At 39.8% G+C, this 19,340-nt stretch overlaps 1 protein-coding gene across 5 annotated transcripts in view; it reads right to left on the bottom strand.

Annotated features, from left to right (window-relative positions):
• The window catches only part of WDR7 (WD repeat domain 7), a 359,332-nt gene that overhangs the window by 88,518 nt on the left and 251,474 nt on the right, over nt 1–19,340 (bottom strand). For all 5 annotated transcript variants that reach the window (XR_005600425.1, XM_039544674.1, XM_039544673.1 and 2 more), the window contains one exon: nt 5,940–6,126. Coding sequence is in view for 4 of the 5 variants with exons in the window: in XM_039544674.1 (XP_039400608.1) it covers nt 5,940–6,126 (187 nt within the window). In the remaining variant the exon portion in view is untranslated. The remainder of the gene's footprint in view (nt 1–5,939; nt 6,127–19,340) is intronic.

Here is a 19,340-nt window from a genome sequence, read left to right as displayed (position 1 = left end):
GGAGCTCTTTAAATCACCGCCGGAGCCCTGCTGCCCCTACCCTGATATAACGGGGTTTCAGCTATAACGCAGTAGGGATTTTTGGCTCCCCATGACCGTGTTATAGTTGGGTAGCAGTGTATTAAAAAAGAAACTGAGAAACTCAGAATATCAAATGAACAGATGTTGTATATGTACACTACAATGGTGTGTAGAGTAAGGGGGAGGAGAGGGCGGAGAGAGGAGACACATTATGTGTGAGCAGATGCCACAAGCTTTTTTTCCTGTCATCTATCTAGGTTTACATACTGCACTCATCAACATGGAATCCAAGCATTTTGTCTAAGCCAGGGAATCCTGCAAATACAGATGAATGCTCCTACTCATGTGAGTAATGTTACTTAAATGCATTTGGCAGGATTGGATCCTATGTGTTAACCTGAAGTAGTCAGGAATTCCGATTCTAGTTAATTGCAGTTGCTCCAAGAGGACATAAGGCAAAAGGTGGCACATCAAATCGACAAATTCTGTAGTATTTAAATCTCTACATGCTAATAGTAAGACCTGGAGATGCACTTACTGGATATTAAGCAAGAGATGCAGGACATAGATAAATTCTATAAATTATAGTTTAAGCTGTGAAATATTAGAATATATTTTACCATAATAGTATATTTATGTGTTTATGTTTATTTCAAGGAATTGAAATTTTTGTTGTACTGGAGAAGACATATGATTATATGAACCAGCACCCCACCTGCCCATAAAATGATGCCATCAAACTTATCTTCCTTGTCAGTCAATAAGACCAAGGCCCCACTCCCTCTCTGAATGCCTCCACTCTCTTTGCTTCTCCCATTGCATCAAGATTTTTATCTTTGACTTCAAGGCCCTGAATATTTCTTCCCCTCCCCAATTTTTGCCCTTATCTCTTTTTATAGCAATTTTGTCCCCTCTGCTCTGCCAATTACTCTAGCCTTGTTATACATTATGCTCACTTCTCTCACAAACACCTCCATGATCTCCACTGTTGCATCATATTTGGTCCATATTCCTGAGATGACCCTCTCCTCCTTTAAATCCCTGTGGATGACCCATTTCTAATGTGATTGCTACAGAAGATTAGCTGGATGAAAGGCTGTAGGGTGATTCGGGATAATCTTTGTATATTTCATAACTCACACACACACACACTATTATTAAAACTTCATAGTATCAGGGTTTGAGCAATCACAAACTATCTTCTTTGTTGGTTGTAACGCTTTCCTCTACCCATTCTCACTGCTTTGTCTTTTCAGCATGCATTATTTTATCTTTTTTATAGCATCCAAAATATTGTGAGTACTACTGCAAACAAATAAATAATAGCTCCATCTCAAAATTCCTTCCTTGATACAAACCTTCAATTTGCCTTCACCTTCCATAACATTGTCTTTATCTTAGATTCAGAATCTCTCACCTCCTCATGCATTCCCCACATTGCTACATTCATCTTATACCACTGTGACACATAGGCCCCTTAGCAAACAATTCTTTGCAAACAACTCACTACATCAAATACATTGCTTAGAGCAGTGGTTCTAAAAGTAGGGCCGCCACTTGTTCAGGGAAAGTCCCTGGCAGGCTGGGCCGGTTTGTTTACCTGCCGCATCCACAGGTTTGTCCAATTGCGGCTCCCACTGGCCGTGGTTCGCCACTCCAGGCCAATGGGGTCTGCGGGAAGGGCTGCCAGCATGTCTCTCGGCCCACGCCACTTCCTGCAGCCCCCATTGGCCTGGAGCAGAGAACCGTGGCCAGTGGGAGCAGCGATCAGCCGAACCTGTAGATGCGGCAGGTAAACAACCCGGCCTGGCCCGCCAGGGGCTTTCCCTGAACAAGCGGCAGCCCTACTTTGAGAACCACTGGCTAAGAGTATTTGTCAATTAAGGTTAACATGTAAGGTCTCTTTTGGAAGCTTGCAACATATAAGTGCTTATAATCATGGCATGTTGTGTGTATGGGTAATATTTAAGGAATAATGTAACTATGTTGACGTTTATGCTCATATTTTTTTTAAGTTAAAAGGAATCACCAGTGATATTACTCAGTGACTACCTAGTCCTACAGGAGGGAATAGCCATGTATCCCTGGTTAGCAGGGGTGAAAGTAACTTACAGGACTTACCGGTACTGCCAGAGTCCTGAGGGGTGTGTGGCCTCAACTGGAAGAGGCGTGGCCTCTCAAGATTTAAAGGCTGTGGGGCACCGGCTGTGGCTGGGAGCCCCAGGGCCTTTAAATCAACCCAGGGCTCCCAGCTGCAGAGGTGGCTGGGAGTCCCCGGGGCAAATTAAAGGGCCCGGGGCTCCAGCCACTCCGGGCCCTTTAAATTCCTGCCGTTGAAGCTGGTGCAGTCCGGCACGGTGTACTGGCTCTTGCCAGTATGCCATACCAGCTTACTTTCACCTCTGCTGGTTAGCCAGTGATGTAATGCAAGGTTCAACTGCCTATCATTGCCCCATCACAGAAGAGTCAATGGAAAACTATCAAAGACAACTGCAAATAATCAAAACCACTTGGAGGTAAAAAAGGAGCATTATAACAGATGGGGATCACCCTGGATATGAATAAAGACAAAAGACTGTTTCAGTATAACTAGAGTGGGGAGAAGCACTCTGGATCCATTCACAAAGACATCTTATTGAGCAGAGGTGTTTTTCATGAATGATTAGATCTTGCTTCCTGCGAAGCCGGCCAGCTCTGTAACAGACTGAACTTCTGGGGGGAAACCTACTTATAAGATAAGGTGGTCACATAATAAATTGTAGGCCCTCATTCACATTTCATTATCTTATTTTGTATTGTAACCATTTCTTTCCATCACTCTCTCTTTCTTCTCATGTAATCTCTATTCTTTCTTAAATAAACCTTCTTTTGTTTCATTACAAGTGCTGTGTATTATACAGGGGCGACAGTTTAAGGTAAAACTGGTAAGAGGACCTGGGATTTCTGTGAGAAACGAGTGTCTGCGGTTGGATATCACAGGGGAATGCTTCAAGGGGACTCAGGGACTGAGGTGCACCTCTTGCTAACCTGCAAGGCAAACACAGGGCTGGCATAGTCTGGAGCAGAGTGGCTTGAGTGGCTTACAGGCTGGTGGTGTTAGGGAGCTAGCACCCAGTTACCACAAGCAAGACTCCCTCACATTGGAGGCAGAGGGGTAAGGATGTGAGTTACAGTCCTTTGTACCCCGAGAACCATCACAACCACCTCCACTGACATCCTCATTCTTCTTTCAATTACTTTTTATATGGCTTCCCTAATCCCCAGTACCCTAGATCTAACACAATGCTGCTGCCTGCATTCTCATACGTACAAACACGCCCAACCGCATACCTCCATCCTCAAACAGCTCAACTGGCTTATCATTCATTCAGGATTCCGTTCAAAATTGCCTCCTTGTTGATAAACACTCTCCCAGGGCTTGTACTAGCTCACCACAAAGACCTTGTCTCCTCATACTCTCTTCTACTAACCTTTCACTCATTAACACATGCACCCTGGAAGTAAATAGGCTGCATCTGTCTGGGTGGTAGAAATATTGGGACCACTGAGTAGAATCTGCTGCACCAGAGTCTAAGCAATGGCACGACCCTTCCCCTTATCCTTTGACTAGACAATGATAGGAAGTACTTTGGGTCATTTAAATGCAGTGGCAGCTGCCACAGATCCTGCCCAATGATTTTAAGCTCCCCTTCTCCCATAATCTGCCCAGCCAAAACCTCCTCTCTGTAGGCTTCAAGCATAGATGAGGCAGAACAGCAGCTGGGATCTCAAATACAAAGGATTGGTCTGCTTCCCACACCATTCCCATGTCTTTCCTGTGAGAGCTCCACCTCCTTGGCTTCTGGTCATAGTGGTCTTTTAGTTCTTCACTGGCCTATAAAATTACCTGAACCATGAGCTCAACTGTAAAAAGTAGGTAAAAGTTCATAAGATGTTACAGTAACCTACAATAACAAATGTTGATAGGAAAAGGTACAAAAGGGATACAGAATAACTGAAATAGGCTAGACAAAAAAGCCAAGTTGATATAATTCAAGGACTGCATTGAAATTATGCTGGTTAAAAACTAGGAAGTGGGGAGCCAGAAGTTAATAAGCGAAAATCGGTATGTTGGCTATTAGTCTTAATTGGTGGACAAAATAATGAGAGGATGGCTGTTCCATCCACCACTCCATTTCTGGGTCCTTACAAGAAAGATTTTCTGGGAAAGTACAAAAGAAAAACAACCACAAAAAGAACAGAACGAAAGGACAGATGGAGGCTACTAGAGCAAGCTTTACCATCATGGCGGTCACCCCCACTGTTTCTTGGGACCTCAAGCCTTCATTAGCCTGATCCTGAGAGGTGTCCTGACCAGAACAAACCAGAAATAGAGGGACCCAGATAACCAATTGCCACCACTATACCAGTTCCAGCTGAATCCCTATGAAATCTTAAAAAAAACCAACAAACAAAAACTATCCGATATCAACATAATCACAGGATTTCAAGTTATGGAAACAAAATTTAGTTATTTAATTCACCATACATCACAGTACCTGAGGACAAACAAACACCAGAGGATTAGAGAAGGATAGAGGAACCTGGATCCATTTCATTGGTTTTGTGAGTTTCAAATAAAGTTACAGGATTGGATTGAACTAAAGTATTTTCAGGAGAAATTACTTATAATAAAGAAAAACTAATACAAGTTTTTAAAAGAAATTCTTGCAGCATTTTACAAATCAGTTTTGAAGACATATTTTGAGAAAGTTTTAAACATGGGTTGTTGTGTAGATATAAATTTAGTGTTTTTTTTACAATGGGACATACATACATACCATACATTATTATTTTGAAAAAAAATTTATTGTGAAAAATATTTATTTTGAATTTTACCTCAAATTGGCAGTTTTACAAGAGAAATCTCTTTTTGATCTGATGGATTGCAAATATTAATTTAGAAAGTGGATTATGTGCCACACAGAACAAAAGATGTATACTATAAGACAGTCTACAGTATAAATCCCTATTTAGGTCAGTTTAACAAGCTGGTTTTTGACGCAGGAGACAGTTTGTGGTCTAATGAGTTCATGATTTCTTAGGGATGATTAAATCCACAATTTACTGAGATGCTACCCATGCACACCAAGTTTAGTTGAGGAAAGTATAAAAATCTAGATGGTCACAGAAAATAATTGTGCCTACATGTAATAAGCAGTATTTCTAAACAAAACAAACAGCTTTTTCTAAAATGTATTTTCCAAAATACCCAAAAGATATTAGCTCACGGTATAAATGTAATGCTGCACAACAAAAATATGTTTTTGAAAAAAGGAGCAAAAAAAAAAAAAGCTTTTGGAAAATACTAGCTTTTCAAGTACAAGAACATACCCTATGTGACTAGGCCTTTCCCCTTCTGAGGCTGTATCTACACTAGAGGCATGACAGCACCATCGCTATGGCCCTGTAGCTCTCCTCCAATAAACCCATAGTATGGAGCAGATTACAGCAATGGAAGGGGATTACCCTTTGCAGTAGGAACTCCCTTGAGCGATAGTAGCTAGATCAACAAAAGCATTTTTCTGTCACCCTAGCTGCATCCACAGCAGGTGTTAGGTCGGCCTAGCTCTGGGGCTCAGGGATGTCCTTCTTCACACCCATGAGTGCTGTAACTATGTCAATCTAAATTTTAAGGCCTGAGATTACACACTAAAGCCAGCGGAGACGACAAAAACAAGTCAACTGTCGTATAGCAGTAATTTTAATTTTGGTGTTGTTGGTACAAATGCCAGATTTCAAATTACTCAAACTCAAGGGGGCTTCCTCCCCCGGTTAAATACAATGGTCATATCTGTATTTTCATGTGTGTTAACTGGTGCAACAAAGCAGAACAGAACAGAACACACACACACAAAATTATTGGATTAAATACATACTTTGAAAGTTGATTCTTAGCATCAGCACAGAGCTCCAAAAGGCCCATTAATACAGCGGAGACATCCATGTAAGGCTCCCATACTGTAAAACCTCGCCCAATCAGATCAATGGCAGTTCTGCGGATGGTGCTGTGTGGAGGAAGTTTGGGGCTTGGTGGTTGCAGCAGAAGGAATGTCAAAGCTTTACCTACCATACAAAACAGGATAAAAACTAGTATAATAAAAAGAAAACTAGTGAATACAATGAATACTAGTATACAATGAATACTAGTGAATACAATACAACATCAGATCCATATGCTGTAAAAGCTTCCAGTGGACAAGTCCCTACATCTGCACAGGGTCTCAGTGAAGTCAGTGAAAGGAGAGATGCATAGTGCTGCCTATATCAATTATATTAATTGACCATAACCTCTATGGTGCAGGGACCATTTTTCTGTCATGTGTTTGTACAGAGCCTAGCACAATCAGACCATGATAGCTAGGTGTTGCTGCAATAAAAATAATTATTACAAATACAAAATATTATATCAAATTGTTTGCAGGATCAGGGCCCTATTTAATATAGGATCTTTCCAGTAAATGTTATGTCAACCCTCTAGCGAATTAAATAGTCCAATCACAGATTTAAAATAAGTAGCCGGTGAGAGAATGAGAGGAAAAAGTGTACCAAGGGAAAATATGCTCTAAAATGAGACAGAAAGATGCAGGAAAATTTTTCTAGCTAAAAGGAATGGCAGTGGGGAAGGCTTTTCCACCAACACATGTGAGACTAGGAACCCAGACAAAAAGTCCTACAGAATTCAACAGAAAAAGTGATAACCCTTCTATAGGATTTTTGCCTGTAAAATTTAATAAAGAATTATGTGCCTAATATAAAACTCTTTAGGATGGATAAACTATAGGAAGGCAATAATTTTCTATTAGAGTCTATACTAATTTATAGACTATTGATTCCATCCATATTGTATTATTTCGGTAGGACTATTCGTAGCAGGGCCAGCTACCTCCTGCATGCCCCCTTGTGGCCTGGGGTCATGCTGCAGTACCCAGCCTCAGTTTCCTGTCTCTGATAACCAAATAACTTCATGCAAGCTCTCTTCTCTCAATAATACCTCTCCTCGGAGCTGTTTTATTATTATAAGCTAATGCAAAATAGTGCATAACATAGTCCAACCTAAAAACAGACTAAAACAGTGAGTTAATTTGCATTAATTTGACTTCATGCAAACCTGACAGGAAAACCACTGTAAGTTTAATCATGTTAAGGGAGTTAGTGTCTTTGCAGTTGCTTATTATCCTTCTTGAACTTGGGGAAATATGTACCTAGGTCAAAAACTGCAGCCATTTTATGGTAAGCAGTTGAACATCTACATACATTTATCTACAGATTTTATTTTCAAACTGGAAGTCTGTATGCACTATAACTGCACTGAAACCAAATGAAAACATGTATTATGAGTATTTAGAGATAGGTGGCATTCAGCCAAAAATATATTGTAAACAAGTTTCAAATGTATAGCATGTATATCCTTCCTTTAAATCTCATATAGTACACCTCAACCCTGATATAACGCGACCAGGGGCGGCTCTAGCGATTTCACCGCCCCAAACACGGCGGCACGCCGCGGTGGGCGCTCTGCTGGTCGCCAGTCCTGCGGCTCCGGTGGACCTCCTGCAGGCATGCCTGCGGGAGGTCCACCGGAGCCGCCTGCCGCCCTCCCGGCGACTGGCAGAGCGCCCCCCCATGGCATGCCGCCCCAAGCACACGCTTGGTGTGCTGGGGCCTAGAGTCGGTCCTGAACGCGACCCCATATAACACAAATTTGGCTATAATGCGGTAAAGAAGCGCTCCAGGGGGCAGGGCTAGGCACTCCAGTGGATCACAGCATACTCGATATCACATGGTTTCACGTATAACTCAGTAAGATTTTTTGGCACCCGAGGACAGTGTTACATCGGGGTAGAGGTGTATAAGGATTTGGGTTTATGTAATGTAGAAGGCTACCGGTAATGAGGTGACTCGGGCTGCTACATGAGATTGCATCCCATCTCACCAAAAGCTACTATTCTTTCCCACTGATGGTCAGAAAGTTAAATCATCACAACATCATGGCACTGTTAACACAGTCTGATAAACTTATAGGGATAATTTAGTTATCAGTTAAACATATTTGTCTTTATACCCGAAATGTGCTGGACCGACCCTAAAATATCCAAATAACTTTTTAACAGGGATATCACTAAGTTTATTGGGCCTAAAGAGTGACATGTTACAACATTTGTCCCAACAGTATTGTGGCTCAATTTTTTAAAAAAATAGATGTATAACAAAGCAAGCATATCAATCTATATTTTATCTCACCTACTGTTTAGTGAGGGCATGTGAGTATCTGCACGTAAACCCTCCCTCCCCCCATTCTTTAAAAGAATGTTTGGATAAATTTAGTACTCATGAATGGTGCTGGAATAGTTCTCTGTCCACATAGCAAATACAGCATCACTGGAGGCAGCACAAGTTTTCCCACATCACCTTACTAATGTCCCTCAATCTTGTGCTGGGATAAAATGCTGTTCTATTTCCACTCATACTTGAAACCCTCTGCTGAGTCTACTAAAAAGGATGTCAACTGTGAACGTATTTTTGTGCTGTGGATATCTGTCCACTAAGAACTGGACTGAGACCAATACTCCATGTTAAAACAGACACTGAACAGCCATCAAATAGTAATGGCCTTAAGGTACCACAACCCGGAACAAATATGAACCAACGTGACATATTCCATTAACAATGCCATAATCCATCCCATCTCTACCTCTTGATTGCTGAAATAGCACGAGTGGCAGTAATGACTTGTTTGTATTCTAAACTAGATGATCAGTTGATCTGAATCATTGGGCAATCGGGCTCATATTGCATCCTAAATATAAATTTTTCAATGGAGAATACCTCACTGTTAATTTTCAAACCAAATAGTCCTGAAAATATGATTTTACTGGGCCACAAGATCACCAATTAAAAATTCTATTTCTGTGTGACACATTTGTAACTCCTTTTTTTTTTAAAAAAAGCCCTTAAAATTACTAGGACTAAAAGAGATTACAGGGTATTTTTAACAGGCTGGATTTCACAGCACTTTGTGCATAGTCAAGTATTTCATTTTCCCGTGTAGTCAGTAAGCAAGGGAGAGATAACTGAAAAGCTCTTATAGACATTAATAGGAAGGAGAAAAAGATTTATAAAACCTGTAAATAATGTTTTAGGAGCAAGACTTTTAATTAGACAATTAAAAAAATTAAAATTGACAGCATCTTTTTAAATAATCACAACACTATGTAAAGCACATTATGCTCTAGCCATGTAGATGATGTAGCTTTCAACATTCCAGTGGAACACTTTTTGCAGCCTAACCACAACCTACTGTAAGTCATATTGATTTTTGGTCAGAATTGTGGCTAGAGTTGGTAGAATTTTTTATGATTTTTTTCAGACTTATTTTTACTGTTTTTCAACCAGCTGACAGAGGTGGCTGAAGTGTTTTTTGGGGAAAAAAGTGACCATTTTCCAACCAGCTTTAATTGTGTCTGTCTCATCAGGATATACGTTCTATCCTTTACTTAAAAGATCCCTTATGACATCATCTGTAGAATCAGAGGAGGGAGCCTTTCAATCTAAGTGAACAGTGCTGTCTGGGGATGTAACTTTGCTGAATAATATTGCAAAAATGGAGTAGTTTCCTAAGTGTAACGGTGTATTTCACCAGCATTTCCCTTAAACTTAATCCCATCATGACTATTACTCACGGGCAGCACTTGATTTACTTTGATTAAAAGCTGCTGCTGTCAGCTCCTTAGGTGATGTCAGAAAGCCACACTGGCCTTCTCTCCATACTGAGACTTCTATAGGCAGCTTCCTCACATGTAGCAAAAAGAGGAACATGCCAGTGGGAAATTTCTTGACAGTCTGATAAACGGAGGCAGTGAGCTCAGGAAACGTGCTCACTTGTCTTAGACATGTCACAGCAGCATGTTAGAAAGTGAAATGACAGAAAAGGAAGAATCAGCAATAGTCAAATGAAAATTCTTTGCCTGCACTGAGCTGCACAGATGGCAGCTGCTGCTATAAAGGAGTGATTTAGGAACTGTTTACACAATGAATAGCTCTACAGCAAAGGTAGATCTGGGCATCAGAGTAGCCTCTTTTCTCCCTTTCAGGAATGGACAGAAGCCCCATGAAAACTTCTCATACTGAAACTTCCCCAATAATGCAATAAGCATGACAATAAACAACATGCTGAATAGCCGACAAAGGAAAATTACTTATGATCCAGCCATAACATTCTTTTTCTGCACTTGCCATCTGGTAGTGCGTAACACTCACTTCCAAAATCCTGCTAACTGCACCAGTCTACTGTACTAAATGAAAGTACCAAATAGAGACTGAGGAACCCTTGGATATATTGTTAATATTGGTTTATCTTAAAATATTACAAATATTTCACAAAACAGGAATGTCCTGAATACACATGAAGGAACAGCTACTAATTACCTACCAACGTCAGAGGCTGAACAGTAGACCGAGGAAAAGAAGGTCACATTAAAAATAATGCTACATTAATTAATAGCTCAATTACAATGACAACCCTTTGAGATTACATATTATATGCACTTTAAAACCAAATGAATTTCTGATGATTTATGTTATTACAATGAATGCCAAATGAATTAATAATGTGTTACCAAGTGAATGAAGTCCTTCCCCCAGACGTGCAGGTCACAGAGCACAGGTGGCATGGTGCCATATTGTATTCTTCTCTCTCTGCTTCAAGTGATTGACTTTAATAAAAAGGAATTCAAGTATAACAAAATATCTTACTTGTAAGGCAGGGAAAATAACTATTTGCAACGGCTGTCACTCAACGTTAATACAAATCTATACATGTAGTTTTGGGTTTTTTGTTTTTTTGTTTGTTTGTTTAACTTTCTACCTTGTGTCACATTTTATTAAAAAGAGTGAAGAAGCAAAAAAAGTTACATTAAGGGCCAAATTCTGGCTGCCAAATGAACATGGGTGCCTGTCAGAAAAGCCTAAGGTAAAGGAAAGCTGGGTAAAAGTTTTCCACCCCAATTCTGGGTCCCCATAAAACCCACCAACACACCATTCGCAGGGCCGTATATGATAGCAGCTGTGCAGAAGGCATCTCGAGGGTAGGGCCTAGGTATTAGAAGGTGTCCTCTACCCATTTGAGTGCATCAGTCACCTGACTCAGCCATAGTAACTACGCTGGGGAGTTTGCCCAAAGGGTGTAAACACCCTGCAGGTTATGGAGTTCAACCATGCAAGACTCCAGTGTGCGATTGCACAGGGAAAATTTGGAGTGGAACAGGAGCAGGAAGGTGGAGAAGAAAGGGCAGAGCTGTGGGACAGAGCTCACTGCCCCAACAAAACATGGATATTAGAGCTATTGGAGACACCATAGCCACAGGGATTTAGCAGCAAATGCAGAGGGTATGTCTACACTGCATTTAAACATCCACGGCTGGCCCATGCCAGCTGACTTGGACTCATGGGACTCAGGCTAGTGGCTGTTTAATTGCGGTGTTGTAGAAGTTCAGGTTCAGGCTGGAACCTGGGCTCTGGGACACTGGGGGAGGGGCCCATAGCTCAGGCACCAGCCCAAGCCCAAATACACCTCTACCCCGATATAACGCTGTCCTCGGGAGCCAAAAAATCTTACTGTGTTAGAGGTGAAACTGCGTTATATCGAACTTGCTTTGATCCGCCGGAGTGTGCAGCCCTGCCCCCACCCCCCGAGCACTGCTTAACCGCATTATATCCGAATTCGTGTTATATCAGGGTAGAGGTGTATCTACCTGTTAGCTCAAACCCTGCAAGCCCAAGTCAGCTGACTGGGGCCAGCCGCAAGTTTCCCTATCACCTAGGAGGAGCATTCTTGGTCCCAAGATACCCTTCAGCGCACAGCCCAAATGCAAGCTGTGCACTTAAGGTGTTGCCTGAAAGTTAGCAAGAAGAGACTTCGCTATAAAATTTCACACGCCTCACTGGTGTCTCTCAGTAACAGAATATTTGATTATGGCACATAAATGAAAGACATTTTAAACTGAGAATCCATGTACAAAAAGAAAACTGTGCAGTTTTACTTAGCCCCACTTTTGTGAACCCATCCTACATTGATCTCTTCACTGGCAATCTCCTCACACATTTCCACACTTCATTCAGACCCCAATGTATTGCATTTATCTGATTTTGACTGTTGGTTATTTGGAGCAGGATCCCTGCAATTTTATGTTTTGTGAAGCACCAAGTACATTTAAGACAATTCAGATAACACAACAACTTCAGATTTTGTTTGAGATTTGCTGCATTGCAGTTAACAGCTAAATGCAACTACTAATAGTGACTGCCTGACGATAGTCTTTTGATCAAAGAATAACACTACACCATCATCAGTTTCTACTCTGTTTAATGTAAAGTAACTTTTTCACCTTTCTTTTCAGCCTTTTTAAAATGACAATAATTAGAAAAGAGAACGATCTAGCCAAGAGCCCAGCATATTAAAAGCCAAGTCCAGATTCTGCATGCTCAATAATTATAATTATGAATTTTATTTTAAACAGTCTCTATTAAAATAAAAACAATTAACTAGTAACTGTTTATAAAATGTGAATGACAGCTAAAGAGAGTAAAATTCCTACATAAATGTAATTTATCATTATTGCTGTGCAATTATACATTACCTCTTTTAATAACATTACTTTAGATAGTTATAGTGGGAGAGAGAAAATATTGATTTTTATGGGTTTTTCTCTAGGCAGTTCTTAAAACTAGACTTCTCCAAGTTGCTTATTTTTATTTATTGGACAATCTGCTCACCACATTTAGCAGTTTAGAGTAGCTAACAACTGACATGCCTTCTTATGTTAATCTGTAAATATGCAATCAAAGAAGAGTGGTAACTGTTGCTTCCTGATACACACATTAAGCTCTGAATCATGTGCTTTAGTTTACTTTCCTAGACATTGAGTCCTATAAAAAAGTGCCATACGCAACAAACAGTAGCACATTGATTAAATACATGCTTCCTTTAGAAAAATACTCTAAATATTTCTCTTGTCAACATTTATTTTGTTTAAATTGAGCTACAGAAAAAAAGATGAACTAAACAAAAGTCACTCTGCTGCCAGTTTCTCAGTCTGGACATCTTTGTTTAAGGTTCGACTTGGCTTAAATGAACGAATTAATATTGACAAAAACATCAACTAAGCTAATGAGTTGTTAGTTAAGGCAATAAACATGTCACATTAGAGTCAGCGCAGTAAAGAGGTAATTAGCCCTGGAAAAGCTCCGCTGATTGGATCTGTTGAGATCCTTTGCTCTTAACCTTTGAGTCCATTATCTAGTGCAGGACAAGTAGTGGCTATGCTAATGTGAATTCGCCAATACACATCAGCCTTGCTACAGTAGCCAAAGACTGCATTAGCAAGTCTGTGCTGATGCTGGTGTCTTGCTATTCATAAGATGTCTATTAACAAATATGCTAACTCCAAAAACGATACAAACCTAGCTGTACAGACAAATGTGCAACATAAAAAGTATTAAAACATAATTCTAAGATGACCTGGTGGCATGATAACATTATACAGATTGCAATAAGTTTTGGAGTTGACTAAAGTTTTTGCTCCACATTCTAGAAAAGATAATATACTTAACTGTTAATTGCTCTTGTATTGTATCATGCAGTTTTCCCTCTTTTGCTAGTAATTAGCACACTTTTTAAAAAAAAATCTGTCTTGGCAAGATGGGAATAATAATGACCAACATATGTCAGTGATTACAAAAAGTAATTAAGAAATAAACTTCATGAACAAAGCCTTCAGTAAAAATACTCAAGCTACTTTTATTGAACAATAGTATTTCAGGCAGTAATTTAGAATGTGATTTAGTAAATGACTCTCCTATATCATTTACATAAAAATGTGGTTTTATGCCTGATATTTTATTTAAAAGCCGCAAATAGACGGTGATATAGAAACCGGTACATTAAGTGGGTATCAGCAATTTTGTGACTGGAAGTAGCTGACCATCCTTTTTAGTTTAGAAGAAAGTTTTTCATTGATCATGTTTCTCCATCTTCAATTTGGATTTGCTCTCCCCTGCATGGAAATGTCTAGTGGGGTGGAGGGGAGACTGGGTGGGGGAGGGGAGGAGAGCGGAGCAGCGGGCAGGCAGACAGGATGGTTGAACTTAACATTTAAGAGTGTTTTAAAATACATTGGATAGATACAGTAAAGTTGTCAGCAAAAAGTTCCAGTCTTGATGGTTTTGTACCCTTTTTCAGATCTTGCACAATTATTTCTCTACATGCACACTGGGAATGTCACAGGGAGTGATAGGTAATGAAGGAAAAGAAAAGCTAAAAACGAGAAAGAAATCAGAACAGTTGGCTCCAAGCCAAACAGAGAGGGACTATGAGTAAGTAAACAAATTTTAACAGTAAATTAAAACTTTACCTCTTTAAAACTTAAGTTGAATTTGTGACTGGGCAACTGTAACTTGTATCATTAGAATATACACAAATACTTCCACAGTATTGTTAACAATACTTTGCACTTCAATAGTGCCTTTCATTTTTAGGACCTGTGTGTGCTTTACAAACAACTTTGGATGATAAGTATTATTATTTCCATGTTACAGATGGGGACACAGGTTAAATGACATGCCCAACGTTAGGCAGAAAATCAGTGGCAAAGACATGAATAGAACACTGATCTTTGTTTCTTAAGGCTGGTGTAAACTAAATCTGTAAATTGACCTAAGTTACGCTACTTCAGTTAGGTAACTCAAGTTGACATAACTTAGAGTACGTCCAGACTACCCGCCGAATCAGTGGGTAGCGATCGATCTATCGGGGATTGATATATCGCATCTCGTCTAGACGCAATATATTGATCCCCGAATGTGCTCCCGTCGACTCTAAAACTCCACCAGGGCGAGAGGCGGAAGCGGAGTCGACGGGGGAGCCGTGGCCATCGATACCGTGCCAGCAGGATGGGAGGTAAGTCAAAATAAGATACGTAGCTTAAGTTGCGTATCTTACATTGACTCCCCCTCCCCAGTGTAGACCAGGCCTTAGGCAGACTTACAGCAGTGTCTACACTGTGTGATGTCGAGGGGAGATGCTCTCCCGACGACTTGCCTTTCGGGGAGGTGGAGTACAGACGTTGATGGGAGAGTGCTCTGCCATCAATTTAGCTTGTCTTCACCAGACCTGCTAAATCATCTTCGCTTCATTGATTGCTGCAGTGCTGATTTAGACAAGTATAGACAAGCTTTCAGTCTTGTGCTTTAGCCACTAGACCAAGCTTCCACTAAACAAATATGAAAGACATCAGCCATGCATATTAACTTGTTTCATTTCTTTTTTTCAGTATTTATAGTGACAACTCCCCTCCCCTCCTCTTTATATTTTGTATAGCTTTCTGGGAGAATGATGAACAGCAGTTAGAGCAAATCACTTAATTTCCCTGGATGAAATTATGATGATGAGGGAATCAAATTCTTAGACAATTAGCTAGATGTAAGACCTATCCCAAGAAGAAAAGGGGTGCAAGGCCACCCTCTATATAATTTCAATGCAGAGAATTTCAGCTATGTGCATCAGTCTACTCATTTATTAAGTGGGTATAAGATGACTTTTCTCTCTTTTGGGGGAGGGATTTGTTAGGCCTAAATTAATGGTTTGTCAAGTGCTTTGAGCCTCAGGAGGGGGCAGTTGGGGACAAGGAGAAGGGAGGCTTAGATAGGGGCTGGGGTCCCAAGGGGCAGTTAGGGGCAGGGGTCTCGGGAGGGGGCAATCGGCGGACAAGGAGCAGCGGCATTTAGATAGGGGGTGAGGTCCTGGGGGGCAGGGGTCCCGGGAGAGGGGTATCAGGGGACAAGGAGCAGCGGTGCTTAGATAGGGGGTGGGAGTCCTGGGGGGCAGTTGGGGCAGGGGTCCGGGGAGGGGGCAATCAGCGGCTGCGGGCTGGGATTCAAAGGGCTCTGGGCTGCGGCTGGGAATCTCTGCCGGCAGCCCAGAGCCCTCTGATTCCCGGCCGCGGCGGGGATTCAAAGGGCTCTGGGCTGCCCGCAGAGCGCCGTGTGCGGGGGATTTAGAACCGCCGTATGTTGTGCAGGCCTGATCTAGACTCTTCTCTTTTGACCTATGCCAATGTGTGTTATGCATCATTCTCATGAAAAGATGGGAAGGCAGCAACTTTTAGGGACTCACAAATGGCAGTGACAGGATTTCAAAATTGTGTGTGTGAGATTTTCTTTTCTTTTTTTACAAACATGCTTGTACTTTACATTAAGGGTAGTCAGCACAGCAAAAGCTGTGCATAGGCTCGTCTACATGAGCTAGCTCAAATCCAGCTGGTATGAGTAACAGCAGCAGAAAATACAGCACAGCGCTGGCCTCAGTGGGTGTAGTACAGGTCTGGCACCGACCCTGGGTACATACTCGGCTCACTAGCCCATGCTGTGCTGAAGCCCATGCTGTGCTGTCTTCACTGCTACTGTTACCCACACTAGACGGTTTAAAGGTAGCCCAGGCACAACTTTGGCTGTCCAGACATACCTTTAGATGCCAGTGTGGCCGACGTGTGTCATGTGTGTTCAACAAATTCCTGTGACCGACACAACGATTAAGGGTACTTTTTGTTCAGAATAAAATGCAGTATGGAATTAAGATGGGAGCTGCTCCTAAATAGGAACAGAAAAACAACATGTTTTAAAGTGATCTACAATGCCTATACTCAAACTCCATGTCAAATGACAAAACCCATCACCAATGCTGGTCTGTAGACATGTATATTTTGGATGCTTTTATTAAATGCTGTGTCATTAACAGACTCTCACTTGGAAGATCCTCAGGTGGAAAAACAGATGAATAAATAACTTCAAAAAGCCTGAATTACTGTGCACTATTATCTGTATCAGCTGTGTTTATCTGAGCACTGCACAGGTGAAGTGTGCAAAGAATTGTACTGCATTCTCATATCTCTGTTTAATCATTTTGTGCCATGTTTCATGCATTATACAGTGATTCAAAATTAATTCCTCTTAATGTTTTAGATAAACTAAATTTGGTTTCAGTCAGGGCCAGATCCGCATCTACCTGCCACACTGAGGTGTGGGGAACAATAGGACATTTACTATACAGTAAATCAATAACTACTATCTAGCTCAGTCTGAGTAATTTCAAAAGGGACAGGAAGCAATTAGCAGTCTCGTGTCTTATTGGTCAGACCACAGTTGTAATATTTTTTACTCCTGCTCTTCTTTCACTTATGAATATATATATATATCCCTTTCTATCACAGATGGCAGAGAAGGTTTAATGCATCTCTAGAAAACTATCTATATAAAACAATCTTTGCTTATTTTGTCATTACCTCCTAATATTTTAAATGTAAATATAACCTAGAATTGAGAAAAAATGCTCAGATAACAGAACTGAGAAAAATGTAGAATCTTATTTTCTTTGTGAAATTAACACAAATAATATATCTATATCTATCTATCTATATCTATATCTATATCTATATCTATATATATACACACACACACACTTTCTATTATTTGATTAATGACTGATTAAAAAGTATTTTAAATTAATTAAGTTAGTAGTTGGTGTATCTAGTCTAGATGCATAAAAATACAATTAAAAATTGTCAAAATGTGTATGTTAAGGAAGGCTTTCACAATTCACTTTTTTATTTCTGTGCAATTTTAAGGACAAAGGTTGTTTTTAAAACTGTCAAAATCTTAATACTCTGATGGTTTCAGAGCAACGAAGATTAACTATTATGAAAAATATATTGATAGCATCCTATTAAACCTATTCTGCCTTCATATCCTATACAATACTACTGGTTTCAGCTGGCTTTCCCTGAGTCCAAGTGAACACCGAATTGCCTTGCAGTTTATAGCAACCTCTCATGAGCTTGAAAATTAAATGTTTCTTTATTAAATACTTTCCCCCTATGAGATTTACAGTCTTTTATTGTAGGACTGCTAGAAGTTGTAAATATTTGAACATGGAAAGCCCAAAATTTAATCTTTAGTTTACCTGTTATCTAAATGCATATCTATGTTTTCAACGTGTGTCTTAGCAGAACATATGTATTTGAGTATAAAGTGTGACAATCCATTTTGAAGAGTTAAGACAGAGAGAAATATTATTTGATCTCAGCAAAGTAAGAACTTCCCTCCTATTAATTGTTATATCAAACCTCACAGGTTAAACAAAAGTGTCTCAGTGCAAAACAGCTAATCCTAGGGGTAACAAATTGACAGTATTTTCTATTAAGTAATAAACTGATGTACCGCTTTGTAAATTAGATCCATGAATGGTGAGGGGCTATATGAATGACTCCACATATTATATTAAAATCAGCTAAGATGTTATTTTAAAAAATCCACAGAGAGAAAGACAAAGAGAAATAAGACAAAATATTTAAAACAGTTGGTTTGCCAGTCTTTTCTGTCTAACTCTGGCCTAGTTAAACTGACCTAACAATGCTATTTTTCTTCCTCTCAAAATCTGCAGTGGGTGAATCAAATGTGAAAGCAAGATCAATTCTATTCCAAGACAGTAAATGAGCTTTAGATCAGACTTGTTTCAATTTATGGAGAGAACCCAAATATAGCAGCTTTAGTGCATTCTTACTCTGACTATGAAACTATATTATACTGCTATGGAAATAGTAAACAATCATTATTTTTTCTCAAATTTGTTTATAATCTAGCAAGGAGGAGAAAAATCAATGTGTCTGTTCTCAACTGTGCTTCAAATTTTACACTTTCATTTCCAATTGTTAAAATTAATTGTAGAACACTATTAAACTATGTCATTTACTTTAACTTTTAAAGTAGTACTTAAATGTCATTACTGTAAAACTCGATAGTTTTTGTAAGAATAAACATATATACAGTTTATTTTATGGAATCTGGCTGTTCTTTATGTTAAATATTTGATCAAGCTGCTTTAATGGGTCAATCTCACAAGCCTTTTATATTACAAATGGTATCTGCTAGTAAGGTTTTAAATCTCTTTGAACCAGAGTGAGAACCCTCTATTCATATTAGTGGGGGTTACTCACATGAGTAGCCCCATTAAAACTAATGAGAGTAACTAGTTTACAACTTGGAACTCTCTAAAGTGTGTGTATGTCTGACATTTAAAAGCAACAATATTGAACAGGGAACTCTTAAGTTATTCTTGAACACTAGCAGTTGCTTTAGCTGCATAAAACCCAAGTAAGAAATGGTTACTTACTGTAACTGAGATGTGATGGAGATGTATTTTCTACTTAGATATGAGCTGGAGAATTTTG

This window comes from Mauremys reevesii, linkage group 6, assembly GCF_016161935.1.
Source record: "Mauremys reevesii isolate NIE-2019 linkage group 6, ASM1616193v1, whole genome shotgun sequence".
NCBI classification, from domain to species: Eukaryota; Metazoa; Chordata; order Testudines; family Geoemydidae; genus Mauremys; species Mauremys reevesii.
Note: the sequence above shows the minus strand (reverse complement) of the source record. Positions and strands in the feature narration are given on the sequence as shown.